The 22,242-nt window shown below is 46.1% G+C and overlaps 1 protein-coding gene across 1 annotated transcript; it reads right to left on the reverse strand.

Annotated features, from left to right (window-relative positions):
- Positions 1 to 8,240: 8,240 nt before the first annotated feature.
- Positions 8,241 to 12,590, reverse strand: LOC101467036 (female protein-like). The gene is given in 7 exon segments (XM_076889593.1): positions 8,241 to 8,705; positions 8,707 to 8,810; positions 11,749 to 11,879; positions 11,882 to 11,987; positions 11,990 to 12,041; positions 12,128 to 12,232; positions 12,538 to 12,590. Coding segments are annotated over 7 exon segments (657 nt in total). The 3' UTR covers positions 8,241 to 8,599.
- Positions 12,591 to 22,242: the final 9,652 nt, after the last annotated feature.

Consider the following 22,242-nt stretch of genomic DNA (forward strand, 5'->3'; position numbering starts at 1 on the left):
ATGAGAGCTTTTCTGCAAAGGATTTTGTTTTTATTATTCATTAGGTCCTTTTTTCTTCATTAAAACCACTTCGGAAAATGACAAATTCTGCAAAATTGGACATCCACAGACATTCAGCCGTCATTATATTTTAGTTACTATTCACATACAGAAATTAGATATTTGAAATTGTGCGCACAGGAGTGTGCAATACCAACACTTTTAACTTTAACTCACAGAAGACGATAATTTGACTGAGCCGATACTTACAGATAAATCATGAGGTTTGCCTTTGACTTGTACAGCCACAGTTCCAAAAACATTGGGACTGTAAAATGAGATCAAACAACGTAATGACCCATATTTTATTCACAATGGAACAACAGGTCAGTAAATTAAAAGAGCATCTTAGAGAGGCAGAGTTAGTAAAGTAAGTAACATTTATTTATATAGCGCTTTTTGAAACTGGAACTTTTTTCAAAGTGCTTCACATGGGAATAAAAGCATATCAAACGAAACAATAAAAATGATATAAAACAGGTATGAAAGCATATCAATCGATACAATAAAACACTACAGGGAGTGCAGAATTATTAGGCAAATGAGTATTTTGTCCACATCATCCTCTTCATGCATGTTGTCTTACTCCAAGCTGTATAGGCTCGAAAGCCTACTACCAATTAAGCATATTAGGTGATGTGCATCTCTGTAATGAGAAGGGGTGTGGTCTAATGACATCAACACCCTATATCAGGTGTGCATAATTATTAGGCAACTTCCTTTCCTTTGCCAAAATGGGTCAAAAGAAGGACTTGACAGGCTCAGAAAAGTCAAAAATAGTGAGATATCTTGCAGAGGGATGCAGCAGTCTCAAAATTGCAAAGCTTCTGAAGCGTGATCATCGAACAATCAAGCGTTTCATTCAAAATAGTCAACAGGGTCGCAAGAAGCGTGTGGAAAAACCAAGGCGCAAAATAACTGCCCATGAACTGAGAAAAGTCAAGCGTGCAGCTGCCAAGATGCCACTTGCCACCAGTTTGGCCATATTTCAGAGCTGCAACATCACTGGAGTGCCCAAAAGCACAAGGTGTGCAATACTCAGAGACATGGCCAAAGTAAGAAAGGCTGAAAGACGACCACCACTGAACAAGACACACAAGCTGAAACGTCAAGACTGGGCCAAGAAATATCTCAAGACTGGTTTTGGTTTTTCTAAGGTTTTATGGACTGATGTAATGAGAGTGAGTCTTGATGGGCCAGATGGATGGGCCCGTGGCTGGATTGGTAAAGGGCAGAGAGCTCCAGTCCGACTCAGACGCCAGCAAGGTGGAGGTGGAGTACTGGTTTGGGCTGGTATCATCAAAGATGAGCTTGTGGGGCCTTTTCGGGTTGAGGATGGAGTCAAGCTCAACTCCCAGTCCTACTGCCAGTTTCTGGAAGACACCTTCTTCAAGCAGTGGTACAGGAAGAAGTCTGCATCCTTCAAGAAAACATGATTTTCATGCAGGACAATGCTCCATCACACGCGTCCAAGTACTCCACAGCGTGGCTGGCAAGAAAGGGTATAAAAGAAGAAAAACTAATGACATGGCCACCTTGTTCACCTGATCTGAACCCCATTGAGAACCTGTGGTCCATCATCAAATGTGAGATTTACAAGGAGGGAAAACAGTACACCTCTCTGAACAGTGTCTGGGAGGCTGTGGTTGCTGCTGCACGCAATGTTGATGGTGAACAGATCAAAACACTGACAGAATCCATGGATGGCAGGCTTTTGAGTGTCCTTGCAAAGAAAGGTGGCTATATTGGTCGCTGATTTGTTTTTGTTTTGTTTTTGAATGTCAGAAATGTATATTTGTGAATGTGGAGATGTTATATTGGTTTCACTGGTAAAAATAAATAATTGAAATGGGTATATATTTGTTTTTTGTTAAGTTGCCTAATAATTATGCACAGTAATAGTCACCTGCACACACAGATATCCCCCTAAAATAGCTAAAACTAAAAACAAACTAAAAATTACTTCCAAAAACATTCAGCTTTGATATTAATGAGTTTTTTGGGTTCATTGAGAACATGGTTGTTGTTCAATAATAAAATTATTCCTCAAAAATACAACTTGCCTAATAATTCTGCACTCCCTATATAAATAGGGTATAGTAGCACATCCAATAAAACAGCTTGCTACACATGAATATTACCTAAATGCCTGTCTAAACTAATGTGTTTTGAGCTGTTTTTTAAAAGTAGCTACAGAGTTGATGGTGCGTAGTGGGCGAGGTAAACTGTTCCATAATATTGGAGTCAAGGCTTGAAAAGCGCGATCCCCCTTCGTTTTCAAACGGGTCCGTGGAATGGTTAGAAGACAACTATCAGTTCATCTAAGGATCCGGTTTGGAGAGTAGGGTTGGAGAAGCTCTGATATAATTGGGAGCCTCACCTTGTAGGGACATGAATGTAAAAGTGAGGATTTTAAACTGATATCTATACTCAACCGGAAGCGAGTGCAAGTATTTTAACACAGGGGTGATATGGGCGAATTTATGACTGTGGGATAAAAGCCTTGCTGTGGCATTTTGGACCACTTGGAGGCGATTGAGGGAAGCCTTAGACAGACAAGAAAAGAGTGCGTTACAGTAATCTAAATGAGAGGAGATGAAAGCATGGACAAGCATCTCCTATTCGCCTTTGGATACAATAGTCTTGAGTTTGGCAATGTTTCTTAGATGAAAAAAACAGGAGCGGGTCAAGGACTTGATATGAGCGTCAAAAGACAGAGATTGATCAAAAATGATCCCAAGATTCCGAGCGGTAGCTTTTATTGAGGATGAGAAAGGACCCAGACGTGGACTAATTTGGGACTTGATGCTCTCTGGGGCAAAAATTAAACACTCTTGGCGGGGCCTGGTGCCTGTTGCTTGGTCAGGCCTCTTCCGGGGCAAAAGGGGCCCTCAGGCCTCCGGGCCTGCGGCTCAGCTCACTCTGGCACAGCTGGCTGCTGGCAGAGCCGGCGTGCACGCCACTGCAGCCCCCTCTGGCTTCTTCTCCGTGGTTACTGGGTGACCTCTCATCTGGGGCTCTCCTCAGCTCTTTCCAGGAGGGTGGCACGGATGCCCCTCCGGTGGTCCTCCTTGGGCTCTCGCACTCTGGGGCCTCTGGGTGTCTGGACCCTGGATGATGAGCCGTGGTGATCCGTTTGGCAAAGTAAATCCACTGGGTATCCATGTTGGTCTTCAGACAACAATTCTGATGGCTACACAGCTGGGAGAAATAAGACCTAACGAGACAGGGAGAGCAAAGCCGGAACACTGACATCAGACGGGAACAGGAACCTTCAAAGTAAAACAGGAAACAAAACACACTTTACTAAGACACGGACTAGACAGAGAGAGACAGACTTGACACTGACCAAAGTCTACTAAGTAATCATCATAATCAAAACAGTATCACTGATAAATCATAAATCATAATCTAGAAAAACACCAAAGCATGAAAAACAGAAAGCTGGGTCAACATGACCCAGAACCGTGACACAAACCTTGCGGCACTCCCCATGACAATTTAGCAACAGCTGAGCGAAAGTTTCCCACTGAAACTAAGATTGTTCTTTCTGTCAGAAATGAGGTGAGCCATTTCAGAACAGATCCAGATATCCCTACCATGTGATTTAAGCGGTGGATTAGGATCTGATGATCAACGGTATCGAAGGCCGAGCTAAGGTCCAATAGGACGAGGACTGAGCAATCACCTCTGTCTGCGGCCATCAAAAGGTCATTTGTGACTTTGAGGAGAGCAGTTTCTGTGTAGTGTGATTTTCTAAATCCTGACTGAAGGTTATCAAGAATGTTATGTTTCCCCAGTGCCTTTTTTACTTGGGACCAAATGACTTTTTCTAATATTTTAGAAAGGAAAGGACGTTTTGAGATGGGTCTGTAGCTTGACTGAAGAGTCGAATCCAGGTTCGGCTTTTTCAGCAGAGGTTGAATAACACCCTGTTTAAAGCATGGGGACAGAGCCAGACAGCAGAAAACAGTTTATCAGTGTGACCACAGAGGGCTCAATGGTGTCAAAAACTTTGCAAAATGACGAAGTAGGTAGGATATCAACTGGACTCATTGAGGGTTTCATTTGGGTCACTATTTCTGATAGGTCTTCTACAGAAACTGGGTGAAAGGATTCCATAATTACAGGGTGTGGAAGATCATGGTTGAAAGGACTATCTGAGGGAGCTATGTTTCCTCTTAGGTTACTGATTTCACCTTGGAAAAATCTTAGAAAGTCATTGCAGCCCTTATCTGAAAAGGCAGGTACACACGGAGTTGGGGGGGACACTATGTTATTTACTATGTTGTTTCTTTTCCCTGCTGCGAGTAGTTTAGAGAAATAAGTGGCTCTCGCATCTTTCACCATGTTGTTGAAGGTAGATAATACTTCTTTTAAGTGGAGCTTATGAACCTCACGTTTTGTGGCTTTCCACAGGCATTCAGTTTTACGGCAAATTCGCTAAAAGCTGTGAATAGCTTCAGAGGTTCACCTGTCTACAAAAAAACTGCATCTACAAATTTTGGAACATTTTCAGAATGTTCCTTTCATTATAAGATTCAGGGAATCTGGGGAAATCTGTCAGAGCAAGAGATAAGCCTAAAATTCAGTACTGGTTGCCTGTGATGATCAGGCAACACTGCATTAAAAACAGCTATGATTCTGTCATGGAAATCACTGCACGGGCTCAGGAACATTTCCAGAAATCATTTACTGTGAACACAGTTCACTGTGTCATCCACAAACGCAGGTCAAAGATCTGTCATCCGAAGAAGAAGCCATATGCGAACATGATCAAGAAATGCCATTGTCTTCACTAAGCTAAAGCTAATTTAAAATGGACTCAAGCAAAGCGGAAAAGTGTTCTGTGGTCAGATGGCTCTGATGGTTTGAGGGTGCATTAGTGCCTGTGGAACTGGCGGCTTGCACATCTGGAAAGGTCCCATCAGTGTTAAAAAGTATATACAGGTTTGAGAGAAACATCTGCTCTCATCCACATTATGTCTTTTTCAGGCAAGCGCTTGCATATTTCAGCAAGACAAGGATAAATCGCATACTGCTACTATTATAACAGCATGGCTTTGTAGTAAAAGAATCTGATGCTGAACTGGTCTGCCTGCAAAATACAACAAAAACGAACTGCTGAACAGCTAGAATCATATATCAGACAAGAACGGGACAACTTTCTCCCAAAAAATCAGCAACTGGTCTCCTCAGCCCTCAGACGTTTACGGCCTGCCGTTAAAAGAGGAGAGGATGCCAAATCGTGGTATAGAAAAGCCTCTGGGCCCTGTCCCAAATCTTTTGAAATGCACTGCTGCCATCAAATTCAAAATGAGCAAATATGCTTTTCTTAAAATTGTATATTTTTCAGTTGAAAGATTTGATGTTTTCTGTGTTTGCTTGTGAATAAAATATGGGCTTATGACATTTCCAAATCATTGCATTCTGTTTTTATTTACATTTTACACAGTATCCCATTTTTTTATTCTTTATTTTTGGGAATTGGATTTGTAAGATTTCAAACCTTTTTTGAGATTGTACCGTACTAATGTCCCTCTAATGCTAAAATATTTTGCAAAAGAAAAAAAAATTTGGTAAAGGTTTGGTAAGGCTCAGTTATATCTGCACACTGGGCATTTAAAAAAAATTCAAACAAAAAGACTTTTTTTTTGTTTTGCTGTTTTTCCTGTGGACTTGTGCTGCAATCTGCTGATTTCAGTGGAAATATAGACATGACTTTTATTTTTATTGCACAAAAGGACAAGAGCACAATGGTAAAATACAAACTGTGTCCAGGACAGAAACAACTGCATTAAGCTGCTAACAGAACGTTGGATCTTTGGATGTCTTTGCACAGACAGCATGCTAACATAAAGCTATCCATGAACCCAGAGTGATGTTAAAGCGTATGTTGACTTCTGCCCAGCAGTCAGAACCTGAACTTCAATGGGTAATAAACGCAGTGATGAGCACTCAGGCTTGTTGCTGTTTGTGTTTTTGCATTTCAATCTGCACTTTGAAGACTCTTGGGGTTGCTCAGCTTTCATAAAAAACTAAAAGAAAGACCTTTATCCTCAGGGATTTGTGTCACTGTGGAATAGTAGCCTAAGGTTTATGCTGGTAACAGGAAATAATAAGACAATGTGTTTCAGGTAATTTATAGAGTAAAGCAACATGTACTGTAACTAATGACTTTCACTGGCAAGTAAGTGAAGTACTGCAATACTTTTATGGGTACTGTGTGATATATTACTCTTTTGAGTAACATTCCCAACACTGGGTAAGGCCTCATAGTATCACATCTGTTGTGTAAAAGTGCTTTTGAAATCACAGACTACACAGACAAATGTCTTTAATTTTGTAAAGTTAAAAATATTCTAAACTAAGATTCATGTGAAATATGCCTCTGCATACTTAGCCTGATTATTAATTTATATTTAGTTTAGATTTGAGTGTTGAGCCTTGAATGCTTTTCTGCATTTTTATGAAGAATAGATGGTAAAAACTGTGATGTTCTTTCTTTGTTTTGTCCTGTTTCACATGGTTTCTCTCAGAGAAATCCAAGGCTTTGCAGACATTCAACATTCAGAAAAGGGTCTTAAGAAGTATTCACTGAACTCTTATTAAAACCCAAATAAACACAGTGCTCAAAGAAGGATCTACTTAAGTTTTTTTTCCACTTCACAGTTTCAATATTTCTGCCTTCCCTGAACTATTAAATTTTAAGGTCTTCAGGTTCAATAAAAAGAAAAAAAAATATATATATATATTTTTTTTAAAAAGCAGTGTTGTTTAAAATAAATTTTGCCATATGCTATCTTCACATTTATTTGTTTTTCATGCAAGCAAACTGTGGAAGCTTCAGGATTGCATTAAAGACTTACATTTTCTGCGCAGCATGAGGTGCACTCACTGTGGCCGAGCACATCAGTGGAGCAAATGGTACTTCAAGCAAAAAGTGTTTCCCATTGTCTGGAGGATTGGACCTTTAGAAATTCTCATCTCCCTCACTCTGTTGAGGTAAAAGTTGCCCTCCATTACATCAGGAAGCAGCTAGCCTATCACAAGGGGCTTTTCTGAGTTTTCACACAGCACATATGCTTAATTGATTCAGCACAAATGTCAAAAGTGAAGTGTTTAAAGTGAGCAGGGTTACTGCTGCAGCTCCAGTCTTGCAGCCTAATTTATTGTGGAAGCCCCTGGAGGTTTGCAAGTAGGCTACAGCATCACCAGTGCCATGGTTTGAGGAAATGTTGCAATTCCTTCAGAAAACGAGCTCAACCTGGGCAAAACAATGTGATGATGAATAACTCGATGTTTTGGTTAATTCCAAGCGCATGTTGAAGGTGGTACAAACCTGCAAGCTTCTGTGTCTGTAACTGGGTGAATCCTCTTTAAAAATATTACAAGAATGCGTTTTGCAACAATAACCACTCTAGGAGATTTATTGTGATTTAAAGTGGATATTTCCACTTTACCTGCTATCTTTTCTTGGTAAGCTCTGTCAAGTAGTTACTCAAAGACAGAAATCACTAAAGTTTTTGGTCTTCTATAAAGTAATACCAAGCATTCATATCTAAAAAAAAAAAAAGGCTTAAAAATACGGTCATTAAAGTTGAATTAAGAAGCCATAAAAAGAGGAGAAATATAGAATAATTACAAGCTGCTCAGTTTAATATCCAGGCATTGAACTAAGTAACACTAGTTCTGATATGAACCATTAAATCATAGAGCATTAGATGGATTAATGGTTGTAAAAATGTAGGTGGAAAATTGAATGTAGTTTTGTGACTGTCTATGTGACATAGAGGAAATTCTTTTAAAGCACTGATATTCTGCCTTTCCTTGGGTTTTGTCCTAATTTGATCCTAATGTGAGCTGTGCAGTTTTACAGTGAATAAATCAACATGACTTCACGAGCACACTCGTGCAGGAGTCCAAGTATTCCTCCTATCCTGCCTTCAAGGGCTACAATCATAAAGATAATATAAAGCAGAATTTACTCATATTTAGATGAATGTGTAGAGATGAGCTCCACAAGGAGAGCCAAGAGCTGACTCAGTCTTCATAAACATGGATGATAACACATCAAGGGGAACTGAATTATGTTCAGAGGTCAAAAAGTCCAGGGAACCCTTGCTTTATACTACAGTGTTATAAATGGTTTGTCAGTATAGTCATAAAGGACACTGGACACAAGACTGCAGTTCAAAATGATTGTTTTTAATGAACTATGAAGAAGAACATTAGAGAAATAAAATGACACATGATCACACATCGTAATGCTTCGCTGCACCAAGACAATCTGGCAGAAAACACAGGGAAGAGTATTTATACTGAGGAAACTATTTCGATTATTGATGACAGGAGCTGGTGTAAAAGAGAAACCCCAAACTATTATACACATACAAGGCAATTAATTAACATGTTTTTCTTTAAATTGATTATTCTGATTAAGCATGAGATTGTTTTTTTCATAGAAATGAAACTGATTAATGACATTACCCTACCCAAAGACCAGCTGCAGATGTTTTCAAGCTTCTTCTGAATGACTTGATTTATTTATAGTGTAACTTTATTCACAAGTCAGCTTATTTTCTACTAGCACTCTGCCTGTGGCCTCGAACTCTAGCGCCCTCCAGTTTATCACATTCCCAGGAATGAAGTTCAGATCTTCTAAGCTGGATCTCACAAGGGGAAAGGACATAGTTCCACATGCGGACATCAGACATCATCCCAACAAAACACTGATTGATGTCAAATCCCCCGCCATGGGAATCCTGCTCCTGTATAAATTGCAGAGAGTTAGGATGAGTTCTCACAGAAATATATTCATCCATCCATCCATCCATCTTCATCCGCTTATCCGAGGTCGGGTCGCGGGGGTAGCAGCCTAAGCAAAGAGGTCCAGACCTCCCTCTCCCCAGCCACCTCCTCCAGCTTGTCCGGGGGAATACCAAGGCGTTCCCAGGCCAGCCGAGAGATATAATCTCTCCAGCGTGTCCTGGGTCTGCCCCGGGGCCTCCTCCCGGTGGGACATGCCTGGAACACCTCACCCAGGAGGCGCCCAGGGGGCATCCTTGCCAGATGCCCGAACCACCTCAGCTGGCTCCTTTCGATGTGGAGCAGCAGCTGCTCTACTCTAAGCCCCTCCCGGATGGCCGAACTTCTCACCCTATCTCTAAGGGAGAGGCCAGCCACCCTTCGGAGGAAGCTCATTTCCGCCGCTTGTATCCGCGATCTCGTTCTTTCGGTCACTACCCACAGCTCGTGGCCATAGGTGAGGGTAGGGACGTAGATCGACCGGTAAATTGAGAGCTTCGCTTTTACACTCAGCTCCCTCTTCACCACGACTGACCGGTGCAGCGTCCGCATTACTGCAGCCGCAGCCCCAATCCGTCTGTCGATCTCCAGCTCCCTTCTCCCATCACTCGCGAACAAGACCCCGAGATACTTGAACTCCTCCACTTGGGGCAGGAACTCATCCCCGACCCGGAGTGGGCACTCCACCCTTTTCCGGCTGAGAACCATGGCCTCAGATTTGGAGGTGCTGATCCTCATTCCCGCTGCGTTACACTCGGCTGCGAACCGCTCCAGTGCGAGCTGGAGGCCCTCACCCGATGAAGCCAACAGAACCACATCATCCGCAAAAATCAGAGATGAGATTCTGAGGCCACCAAAGCGAAAGCCCTCCGCCACTTGGCTGCGCCTAGAAATCCTGTCCATAAAAATTATGAACAGAACCGGAGACAAAGGGCAGCCTTGGCGGAGCCCATCACCCACCGGGAACGAGTCCGACTTATTGCCGGCAATGCGAACCAAGCTCCTGCAACGGTTGTATAGGGATTGAATGGCCCGTAGCAATGGGCCAGACACCCCATACTCGCGCAACACCTCCCACAGGACGCCCCGAGGGACACGGTCGAATGCCTTCTCCAGGTCCACAAAACACATGTAGACTGGTTGGGCAAACTCCCATGCACCCTCAAGTATCCTCGAGAGGACAAAGAGCTGGTCCAGTGTTCCGCGACCAGGACGAAAACCGCATTGTTCCTCCTGTATCCGAGGTTCGACTAGCGGACGAACCCTCCTCTCCAGCACCCTGGCATAGACTTTCCCGGGGAGGCTGAGGAGTGTGATCCCCCTGTAGTTGGAACACACCCTCCGGTCCCCCTTCTTGAAGATGGGGACCACCACCCCGGTCTGCCAGTCCACAGGTACTGCCCCTGATCTCCACGCAACATTGCAGAGACGTGTCAACCAAGACAGCCCTACAACGTCCAGAGCCTTCAGGAACTCGGGGCGGACCTCATCGACACCAGGGGCTCTGCCACCAAGGAGTTGTTTAACTGCCTCAGTGACCTCGCCCCCGGAAATCGGTGGGTCACACCCCTCATCCCCAGACTCTGCTTCCTCCCCGGAAGACGTGTCAGTGGGATTAAGGAGGTCCTCGAAGTATTCCTTCCACCGCCCGACAATTTTCTCAGTCGACGTCAACAGCGCTCCGCCAGCACTATACACAGTGCAGGTAGAGCACCGCTTTCCCCTCCTGAGACGCCTGACGGTTTGCCAGAATCTCTTCGAGGCAGTCCGAAAGTCTTTTTCCATGGCCTCTCCGAACTCCTCCCACACCCGAGTTTTTGCTTCAGCCACTGCCCGAGCCGCATTCCGCTTGGCCTGTCGATACCTGTCGGCTGCCTCCGGAGTCCCACAGGCTAACCAAGCCCGATAGGCCTCCTTCTTCAGCCTGGTGGCTCCCTTCACCTCTGGTGTCCACCATTTGGTTCGGGGATTACCACCACGGCAGGCACCAACCACCTTGCGGCCGCAGCTCAATGCAGCAGCTTCGGCAATGGAGACGCTGAACATGGTCCATTCGGACTCAATGTCCCCAGTCTCCCTCGGAATGCTGTTGAAGCTCTGCCGGAGGTGTGCGTTGAAGATCTCGCGGACTGGGGCCTCTGCTAGACGTTCCCAGCACACCCTCACTACGCGTTTAGGTGCACCAGGTCTGTCCAGCGTCCTCCCCCGCCACCTGATCCAACTCACCACCAGGTGGTGATCAGTTGACAGCTCAGCCCCTCTCTTTACCCGAGTGTCCAGAACATATGGTCGCAGGTCTGGTGATACGATTACAAAATCGATCATCGACCTACGGCCTAGAGCATCCTGGTGCCACGTGCACTTATGGACACTCTTATGTTCGAACAGGGTGTTCGTTATGGCCAAACTGTGATTGGCACAGAAGTCCAATAACAAAGCACCGCTCGGGTTCAGATCAGGGAGGCCGTTCCTCCCAATCACGCCCCTCCAGGTCTCGCTGTCGTTACCCACGTGAGCATTGAAGTCTCCCAGCAGGACAACAGAGTCCCCAGGTGGAGCACCTTCCAGCACCCCCCCCAGGGACTCTAAGAAGGCTGGGTACTCCGAACTGCCACTCGGCGCATAAGCGCAGATGACAGTCAGGACCCGTTCCCCGACCCTAAGGCGCAGGGAACAAACCCTCTCGTCCACCGGGAAAAACCCCAACGTACCGGCAGCAAGCCGAGGGGATATAAGAATACCCACCCCAGCCCGCCGCCTCTCACCAGGGGCAACTCCAGACTGAGACAGAGTCCAGCCCCTCTCCAGGAGACTGGTTCCAGAGCCCAGACAATGCGTAGAGGTGAAATATATTCATACGATAAATAAATTCTCCAGAATACCCAGAAAGTATGAATTTACCTATCCTATGATAACAACTGGATCAGTGATGACCAATCCCCCAATGAATTTCTTTATTGAGGGCTTTCCGTTAAGCCACAGCTGCACCAGTTCAGATTCGGAATCCCAAGTGGTGCAAATAGACTGCCACGATTCAGCATGTAATCCTGGCCTGTAACTGTTACTCTGTTGTTTCTGACATAGATGTCAATCACATTACTTCCTGCTTCCTTGAATACCAGGAAGCCATTGTTGAAAGAAAGCTTGTATAGAGAGAGAAAAGGTTGTGGTTTCTGCTGAGGTCTGTAATGCACCTGCTGGAATAATGGTATGATAAAATGATCATACAGGATATGTTGCTTTTGGTTCCATTTAGCAGTTATCATTGTTTCAAAACTACCTGAAACAGGGCGTCACAGCTGTGAGGCTCTGCATGGATGTATTCTGTCTCACATTAGCTTTGTTAGTTTGTTGTGGAAAAATGAACATTTTGCCAGAGAGATCTACAAAAAAAGGGGTGTTGGACAGACCAAGTTATGACTGAAAAAATCCAAATCTAATGCCATATTGTACATCTCAATACTGTGCACAGTTTAGCCATTACATAACTGATGACAGAGAAACAAAAAGTTGGATGAACCTGACTGAAGATGGTTAATAACACTTTAAATGTTCTATTCACCTTTTGTATACATGAAGGTATAAGACATCAGTGATAAAAGTGTTTTAAGACTGTTTTTAAGATATAACATCAACGTAAAAACGCCCTTTTGATTTTCTCTTAGAAATAAGAATACATATGTATTATCTTGAGGCAGTGCAGCACATGCTGTCAGCATTACCAGGAGAATCAGAAGTGCCATCTGATAAAAAGTCAAACCAGACAATTCAGTCCAATAAATTCAGTGCTGCCGCACAGCTTTTCCTGACCTCATACAATAGGCAGTGGAAAATAGAAGGGAAGGTGCTGCCACCTTAATCCTTATTCATGTCGTAGTCTTACCTTTAAGTCTGTGCCAAGACGATGTGACGAGAACAAACTGGAATTGTGTGTTTTATACCTGCTTCCTCATTCTTGTTATTGTGCGCTTCAACACTGGAAATCTACTGTTTTTTTAATATCCATTTAATAATAACAAATATGAAAGGTTAGTGCCATATTTGTGTTAAAATGTTGTTTTTTAGTCTTTCGATCGTGGCTCAAGAGTTGGCAGTTCGTCTTGTAATCGGAAGGTTGCCGATTTGAGCCCCGACTCGGACAGTCTCGGTTGTTGTGTCCTTGGGCAAGACACTTCACCTACTGCCTACTGGTGTTGGCCAGAGGGGCCGATGGCGCAATATGGCAGCCTCGCTTCTGTCAGTCGGCCCCAGGGCAGCTGTGGCTACAACTGTAGCTTGCCTCCACCAGTGTGTGAATGTGAGAGTGAATGAATTGTGGAATTGTAAAGCGCTTTGAGGGTCCCGAAAAGCGCTATATAAATGCAATCCATTATTATTATTTTCATGGCCCCATTAGCCATTCAGTATATAAATATAAATTGAACTATTATTTAATACAAGATTTAATGATGTACAGCATGTGCAAAACTCTTGATCCACCCTTTTATTTTTTGCTAGGAAAACATGTCCAGCAATTTGCTGAAGCATGCGAGGGCAAAAACACAGTTTATACAACCAGATGATCATACCAAACTACACTTAATATGACCACACAGCCTGAACTCCCTGAGACAAGCTTTCTTTTCCAAGTAGTATTTAGTAGTAGTTGCTCTTCTTATTTCCTTCGTACTTATTCTGGGTGGGTCTTTTTAAATGTCAACCATGTTATTAAATAACCTAATTATTAAAGTGTGTCTGTGAAGGTTCTCAGTCATCCAGGTCATCGTAGTCTTAGGAGCTTGGAAAGAAAAGCGTCTGGACTTCTTTGAGTTGCTTGAAGACGTTTCACCTCTCATCCGAGAAGCTTCTTCAGTTCTAAGGTCAAATGGTGGAGAGTCCCAGATATAAACCCAGTGGGAGTTTCCCCCCAAAGAGGGACAAAGGACCCCCTGATGATCCTCTACCTAATCACATGAGCCAAGGTGTGAAAGTGGGTGTGGGTCACAATCAGCCAGGGTTTTGGGTGAGCTCATTGTGAAACCTGGCCCCACCCTATCATGTGATTTCCTGAGGTCAGATGGCCCAGGATGTGAGTGGGTGTTAAGGTGTCTGGGAAGGGATCTCAAAACTGGATTATAGATGGCAGACAGTTGGTGTCTTAAGCCACCGCCTCTGTTCAAAGATGGTCGCTCACAGTGGACATAGATGGCTTCTTTCACTCCTCTTTCAAACCATCTGTCCTCTCTGTCCAAAATGTGAACATTGGCATCCTCGAAAGAATGACCTTTGTCCTTTAGATGCAGATGGACAGCTGAGTCTTGTCCCGGGAGGTGGCTCTTCTATGTTGTGCCATGCGCTTGTGAAGTGGCTGTTTGGTCTCTCCGATGTGGAGGTCTGAGCATTCCTCGCTGCACTGTACAGCATATACCATGTTGTTAAGTTTGTGTTTAGGGGTTTTTTGTCTTTCGGGTGAACCAGTTTCTGCCTGAGTGTGTTGCTGGGTCTGAAGTACACTGGGATGTTGTGCTTGGAGAGGACCCTCCTGAGTTTTTCTGATACACCAGCTACATAGGGGATGACAATGTTGTTGCGTCTGACTTTCTTATCCTCCCTCGCTGGTGTCTGGTCTTCTTTCCTGTGCATCTTTGCTGACTTTATAAACGCCCAATTAGGATAACCGCATGTTTTAAGTGCTTCCTTGACATGTGTGTTCCTTCTTTTTCCCTTCAGGCTTAGAGGGAACATGTTCCCTCTAGCCTTCCTATATATGCATATCCTATATATACATATTCAAGGTTCAAGGTTCTTTATTTGTCACATGCATAGTTATACAAGTATAACACACAGGGAAATGTAGCCTGACACGCTCCTCGACATGAGCAAAAATTGGGGGGGGGGGGGGGGGGGGGGGTGTAGAGGAAGAACACACACACACATATATATATATATATATATATATATATATATATATATATATATATATACACACACACATATACATACATTTAGTATATACACTGGGTGAATGTGCAGTAGTAGCAGCAAGCAGGTGAATTCTGTACATTAATATGAATAGACATCTGACTATTTTACAGGATAGACAATATAAACATATTTAAAATTAAAGGAATTTGAAATGTACATTGTGCCTTGGTTTAGAGTGTCTGGAAGAGAGTCCTGTCTCAGTCAATTATAGATGATGTGAGAGGGCGGGTGTGTGTGTTTAGGGCACGGATGGCTTGGGGATAGAAGCTCCTCTTGAGTCTCTCTGTCCTTGCCCGGAAGATGCGGAACCTTCTACCAGATTGCAGAAGTTGGAACAGTTTGTTGCCAGGATGGGACGGGTCCTTCAGTATCTGCGCTGCTCTAGTCCGGCATCTCCTGGTGTAGGTGTCCTGAAGCGGGGGGAGAGCAATCCTGCAGCAGCGTTCTGCTGTACGGATCACTCTCTGGAGAGCTTTTTGGTCCTTCACACAGCTGTTCCCAAACCACGATGTCATGTTCTGTGTGAGGATGCTCTCCACAGCGCCTGTATAGAAAATCCTGAGGATCTTTGGAGAGACCCTGAACTTCCTCAGTTGTCGTAGGTGATACAGGCGCTGCCTAGCCTTTTTGGTCTGGACCTGAATGTGGGCAGCCCATGTCAGGTCTGAGGAGATGTGGACACCAAGATACTTGAAGGACTGCACCCTCTCCACTGGAGCTCCATTGATGATAATGGGCTTGTAGTCTCTGTGCTGACCCCTTCTGAAGTCCACCACCAGCTCCTTGGTCTTGCTGACGTTCAGCTGGAGGTGGTTGTCCTGGCACCACGATGCCAGATTCTTCACTTCATCCATGTAGGCCGCCTCATCGTTGTTGGAGATGGCACCCAACACCACTGTGTCGTCAGCAAACTTCACAATGGTGTTGGAGCCATGGGTGGCCACACAGTCTGAAGTGTAGAGGGAGTAGAGCAGTGGCGAGAGGACACATCCCTGAGGTGCTCCTGTGTTGATGGTGATGCTGTTGGAGAAGCACCTTCCCACCCTCACCACCTGAGTTCTGCCAGTGAGGAAGTCCAACACCCATGCCAGAGCGTTCTCACTCCCGAGGCGTAACATGTCGACGTTTTGTCACGTCCCGCGGCGTTCCTGAGGAACGCGAAAGGAGACCTTCGGCGTTCTTATGGTACGCGGCGGGTTATGGCTGGAATCCAGTGCAATGACGCTCCCGCGGTAGTAGACGTTCCAGCCCTGTATTCCAGCCCTAAACCTAACCTTATCCCTAGCCCTGACCATAACCTTATTCCTGACCTTAACCAGGACTTTAATGATGTTAAATAGCGTGTTTCTAAGCGATTTGAAGAAAAAGAGCGAACATGTGTAGGTTCAGTCCAGACGGTTCTCATATTTCCTCTTTTTCCGAGGTCGTCATTTAGGAACGTGGTGGGTAGCCGAAAACGTAATATGGTGACGATTTGTCACCTAGCGTAAAATGTTACGCTTTGGGAGTGAGAACGGGTTGCCCATGCACACAGACGGCTGTTAAGTCCCAGATCCCTGAGCTTTGTGAACAGTCTGCAGGGCACTATTGTGTTAAACGCTGAACTGTAATCAACAAACAGCATTCGCACATAGTTACCCTGTTTCTTGTCCACGTGGCTGAGAGTGGTGTGTAGGACGTGGGCGATGGCATCCTCTGTGGATCTGTTGGATCTGTAGGCAAACTGCAGCGGATCTGTGGTGTCTGGGATGGAGGAGGAGATGATGTTCTTCAGCAGCCTCTCAAACACCTTCATTACTACCGAGGTCAGTGCAACTGGCCGGTAATCGTTCAGGGATGAGGGTTTGCTGTTCTTGGGCACAGGGATGATGGTGGATCTTTTGAAGCATGTGGGGACCACAGACTTCGCCAGGGACTCGTTGAAGATGTAAGTGAACACACCTGCTAGCTGGTCAGCACAGCAGCGCAGCAGACGGCCGGTGATGCCGTCTGGCCCCGCTGCTTTCCTTATGTTCACTCTCCTCAGTGCTGCTCGGACGTCATTCTCCGCGATGCTGGTCACCGGTCTCTCGCTGATGACGTCACTGTCCTCGGTAGTCAGGCGGTAGATAGCATTAGCCGCCTGGCTAACCTTGAAACGGGCGTAGAACCGATTCAGCTCGTTGGTGAATGCAGAGTCAGCGTTGATCGGCGCAGTGTCCCTGGCTTTGTAGTCCGTAATGGTGCGTAGTCCGTGCCACATACTCCGTGTGTCGCCCTGGTGGAAGCGGGACTCCACACGTTCCCGGTACCGGCGTTTGGCATCTCTCACCGCGCGCCGTAAACCAGCACACCGCAGACCACGGCCTCTCTGTGTGAGGATCTAAACGTATTCTACGCTAGATTCGACACAGCGAACACCATGAGACCGGACAGTGTGCGCACCGCGGATGACGTCAGTGCGCACACTGTGTCTGAGGAGGATGTGCGGAGGTGCTTCAGGAAGGTGAACGCACGCAAAGCTACTGGTCCGGACGGGATTCCCGGCCGCGTCCTCAAGTCATGCGCGGCTCAGCTGGCTGGAGTGTTCACGCACATCTTCAACCTTTCCCTCTCTCTGTCTGTAGTCCCAGCCTGCTTCAAAATGGCCACCATCGTCCCTGTACCCAAATCCTCCACCATCTCCTCATTGAACGACTGGCGACCTGTAGCCCTGACCCCCATCGTAAGCAAATGCTTCGAGAAGCTGGTCAGGGACTTCATCTGCTCTGCACTACCCGACTCACTGGACCCTCTACAGTTCGCATACCGCCACAACAAGTCCACTGATGATGCCATAGCCCTGACACTACACACTGCCCTGTCACACCTGGAGAAGAGAGACACGTATGTGAGAATGCTGTTTGTAGATTACAGCTCAGCATTCAATACCATCGTTCCCTCGAAGCTGGATAGGAAACTGCAGGATCTAGGACTGAGCAGCTCCCTCTGCAGCTGGATCCTTAGCTTCCTGTCTGACAGACGCCAAGTGGTCAGACTGGGCAGCATCACCTCATCCCCCGTCACACTGAACACTGGTGCTCCACAGGGGTGTGTACTGAGCCCTCTCCTGTACTCACTCTACACCTACGACTGCACAGCCACTAACAACTCCAACATCATTGTGAAGTTTGCGGACGACACTACAGTGGTGGGTCTTATCACCAACAGTGATGAGACAGCTTACAGGGAGGAGGTCAGCACCCTGACCCACTGGTGTCAAGACAACCATCTCACCCTCAACGTCGCAAAGACAAAGGAGTTGATAGTGGACTTCCGGAGGTGCAGAGAAGTACACACCCCCATCACCATCAGCGGCGCTGCTGTGGAGAGAGTGAGCAGCTTCCGGTTCCTTGGTGTACATCTGGCTGAGGATCTTACGTGGTCAGTACACACAAACAAAACAGTGAAGAAGGCCCAGCAGCGCCTCTTCTTTCTCAGGAGACTGAAAAGATTCGGCATGAGCCCCCGCATCCTCAGGACCTTCTATCACTGTGCCATTGAGAGCATCCTCACTGGATGCATCACCACCTGGTATGGCAACAGCACCGCCTACAACTGCAAAGCTCTCCAGCGAGTAGTGCGGTGCTCTGAACGGATAATTGGAGGTGAGCTTCCCTCCCTCCAAGACATCTACAGGAAGCGGTGCCTGAGGAAAGCGGGGAGGATCATCAAGGACTCCAGTCACCCCAGCCATAAACTGTTCAGACTACTTCCATCAGGAAGGAGGTTCTGCAGCATCCGGTCCCGTACCAGCAGACTGAGAGACAGCTTTTTCCATCAGGCCATCAGACTGCTGAACACTTCATAGACACCTCAGCTTCACTACTGGAACTTTAACATTATGCACTCCATACTGTACAGTAATGCCACTGTTTTGCACATGTCTCACTCTGTATATTTTATTTTAAGTATTTTATATATTCTATTTATTGTTTACTCTATTTAATTTGTAAAATATGTGTACACACACACACACACACACACACACACACGTAGAAAAATATTTAGTATACACATCCAGAAATGCATATACTATTATATATTGTACATATATTTATTAGTTTCAGATGTAGCCATTCTTGTATTTTGCTTGTCTACATTATTGTATTTTGCACAACTCTGTTGCTTGTGAAGCTCGCACACAAGAATTTCACTCACATGTGCTGTACCAATGTACCTGCACATGTGATGTGACAATAAAAGTGATTTGATTTGATTTGATGAGCCCGCTTTGTAGGCGCTCATATCGCCAGTGGTGAGACCCGCGTTGTAGGAGGCGGTCCTGGCGTTTACTGCAGTGCGGATCGATCTGTCCATCCACGGTTTCTGGTTTGGGAATGTGGTGACTCTCGCAGTGGGGATAATCTCCTCCGCTAGCATATTGACGAAGCATACTACTACTTCCGTAAACTCGTTGATGTCGACTGCGCATGCTCTGAACATGTCCCAGTCTACGTCGTTGAGTGCATCCTGTAGCGTAGCTTCTGATTGGGCAGTCCACCGTTTTACTTCCCTCGTGGTCACGTCTTCCCTCCGTATGCTTTGTTTATACTGGGGAATGAGGAAGATGGCGTTGTGGTCAGACTTCCCAAAAGCCTGGTGTGAGACAGCTTTGTAGCCCTGCTTGTATGGCGTGTAGCAGTGATCCAAAATCCGATCCCCTCTCGTTGGACACGAGACATGCTGGTAAAAGTTTGGCATGACTTGTCTGAGGTTCGCTTTGTTAAAGTCTCCTGCTACAATGAGGGCTGCGCCCGGGTCCTTGCTGCGAGCTCAGCACATCATGTAATTCGGACAAAACCGAATTACATGATGTATATATATATATATATATATATATATATATATATATATATATATACACATACATGTATATATACATACATATATATATATATATATATATATATATATATATATATATATATATATATATATATATATATATATATATGTAAAAAAAACAAAAAAAACACCCAGCACGCCCCTGCGGGCGGTTTATCCTTCAAGCTCGGGTTCTCTACCAGAGGCCTGGGAGCTTGAGGGTCCTGCGCAGTATCTTAGCTGTTCCCAGGACTGCGCTCTTCTGGACAGAGATCTCCGATGTTATTCCCGGGATCTGCTGGAGCCACTCGCCTAGCTTGGGAGTCACCGCACCTAGTGCTCCGATTACCACGGGGACCACCATTACCTTCACCCTCCACATCCTCTCGAGCTCTTCTCTGAGCCCTTGGTATTTCTCCAGCTTCTCGTGTTCCTTCTTCCTGATATTGCTGTCATTCGGAACCGCTACATCGATCACTACGGTCGTCTTCTTCTGTTTGTCTACCACCACTATGTCCGGTTGGTTAGGCACCACCATTTTGTCCGTCTGTATCTGGAAGTCCCACAGGATCTTAGCTCGGTCATTCTCCACCACCCTTGGGGGCATCTCCCATTTTGACCTCGGGACTTCCAGGTTATACTCGGCACAGATGTTCCTGTACACTATGCCGGCCACTTGGTTATGGCGTTCCATGTATGCCTTGCCTGCTAGCATCTTGCACCCTGCTGTTATGTGCTGGATTGTCTCTGGGGCATCTTTACACAGCCTGCACCTGGGGTCTTGCCTGGTGTGATAGACCCCAGCCTCTATGGATCTTGTACTCAGAGCTTGTTCTTGTGCTGCCATGATTAGTGCCTCTGTGCTGTCTTTCAGTCCAGCTTTGTCCAGCCACTGGTAGGATTTCTGGATATCAGCCACCTCCTCTATCTGCCGGTGGTACATACCGTGCAGGGGCCTGTCCTTCCATGATGGTTCCTCGTCTCTCTCCTCTTTCTTGGGTTTCTGCTGCCTGAGGTATTCACTGAGCACTCGGTCAGTTGGGGCCATCTTCCCAATGTATTCTTGGATGTTCGTTGTCTCATCCTGGACTGTGGTGCTGACACTCACCAGTCCCCGGCCCCCTTCCTTCCGCTTAGCGTACAGCCTCAGGGTGCTGGACTTGGGGTGAAACCCTCCATGCATGGTAAGGAGCTTTCTTGTCTTTATGTCAGTGGCTTCTATCTCCTCCTTTGGCCAGCCTATTACCCCAGCAGGGTACCTGATCACGTGCGTGTTGATGGCCCGGATCTTGTTCTTACCATTCAGCTGACTCCTCAGGACTTGCCTGACCCTCTGCAGGTACTTGGTGGTTGCAGCCTTTCTAGCGGCCTCTTCATGGTTCCCATTTGCCTGCGGGATCCCCAGGTACTTGTAACTGTCCTCTATGTCTGCAATGTTGCCTTCTGGTAGTTCAATCCCCTCAGTTCTGACTACCTTCCCTCTCTTTGTTACCATCCGACTACACTTCTCCAGTCCGAACGACATTCCAATGTCATTGCTGTATAGCCTGGTAGTGTGGATCAGTGAATCGATGTCTCGTTCACTCTTGGCATACAGCTTGATGTCATCCATGTACAGGAGGTGGCTGACAACTGCTCCGTTCCGTAGTCGGTATCCGTAGCCAGTCTTGTTAATGATCTCACTGAGGGGGTTCAGGCCTATGCAGAACAGCAGTGGGGACAGAGCATCTCCTTGGTAGATCCCGCACTTGATGGTGACTTGTGCTATGGGCTTGGAGTTGGCCTCTAGTGTTGTACGCCACATCCCCATTGAGTTCCTGATGAAGGCTCTTAGGGTCCCATTGATCTTGTACAATTCTAGGCATTCCAGTATCCAGCTGTGGGGCATTGAGTCATAGGCCTTCTTGTAATCAATCCAGGCAGTGCACAGGTTGGTCAGTCTGGTCTTGCAGTCTCGGCTGACTGTTCTGTCTACCAGTAGCTGGTGTTTTGCGCCTCTGGTATTCTTGCCAATTCCTTTCTGTGTCCCACTCATGTATTGACCCATGTGCCTGTTCATCTTAGCCGATATGATGCCTGACAGGAGCTTCCATGTAGTACTGAGGCAGGTTATTGGTCGGTAGTTGGAGGGGACCGGTCCCTTCTTGGGGTCCTTGGGGATCAGGACCGTCCGACCTTCGGTTAGCCATTCTGGGTGTCTCTCGTTAACTAGCAGCTGGTTCATTTGTGCTGCCAGACGCTCGTGGAGTGCAGTCAGCTTCTTTAGCCAGTAGGCGTGAACCATGTTGGGCCCTGGTGCTGTCCAACTCTTCATACTGGAGACCCTTTCTTGGATATCTGCCACTGTGATGGTTACTGGACCCTGTTCAGGGAGGTCGCTGTGGTCTGCCCTCAGATCCACTAGCCACTGAGCATTGCCGTTATGGGTTGCGTCCTTCTCCCATATGCTCTTCCAGTATTGCTCCGTCTCCAGCCTTGGTGGTGCTGTTCTCTTATTATTGTTCCCTTGACCTTCCCCTTGCCACTGAGAGTACACCTTTGCTGGTTCTGTGGAGAACAGCTGGTTTATTCTCCTGCCTTCTATCT

The sequence above is a fragment of the Maylandia zebra genome, linkage group LG11 (genome assembly GCF_041146795.1).
Source record: "Maylandia zebra isolate NMK-2024a linkage group LG11, Mzebra_GT3a, whole genome shotgun sequence".
In the NCBI taxonomy this organism is placed as follows: domain Eukaryota; kingdom Metazoa; phylum Chordata; class Actinopteri; order Cichliformes; family Cichlidae; genus Maylandia; species Maylandia zebra.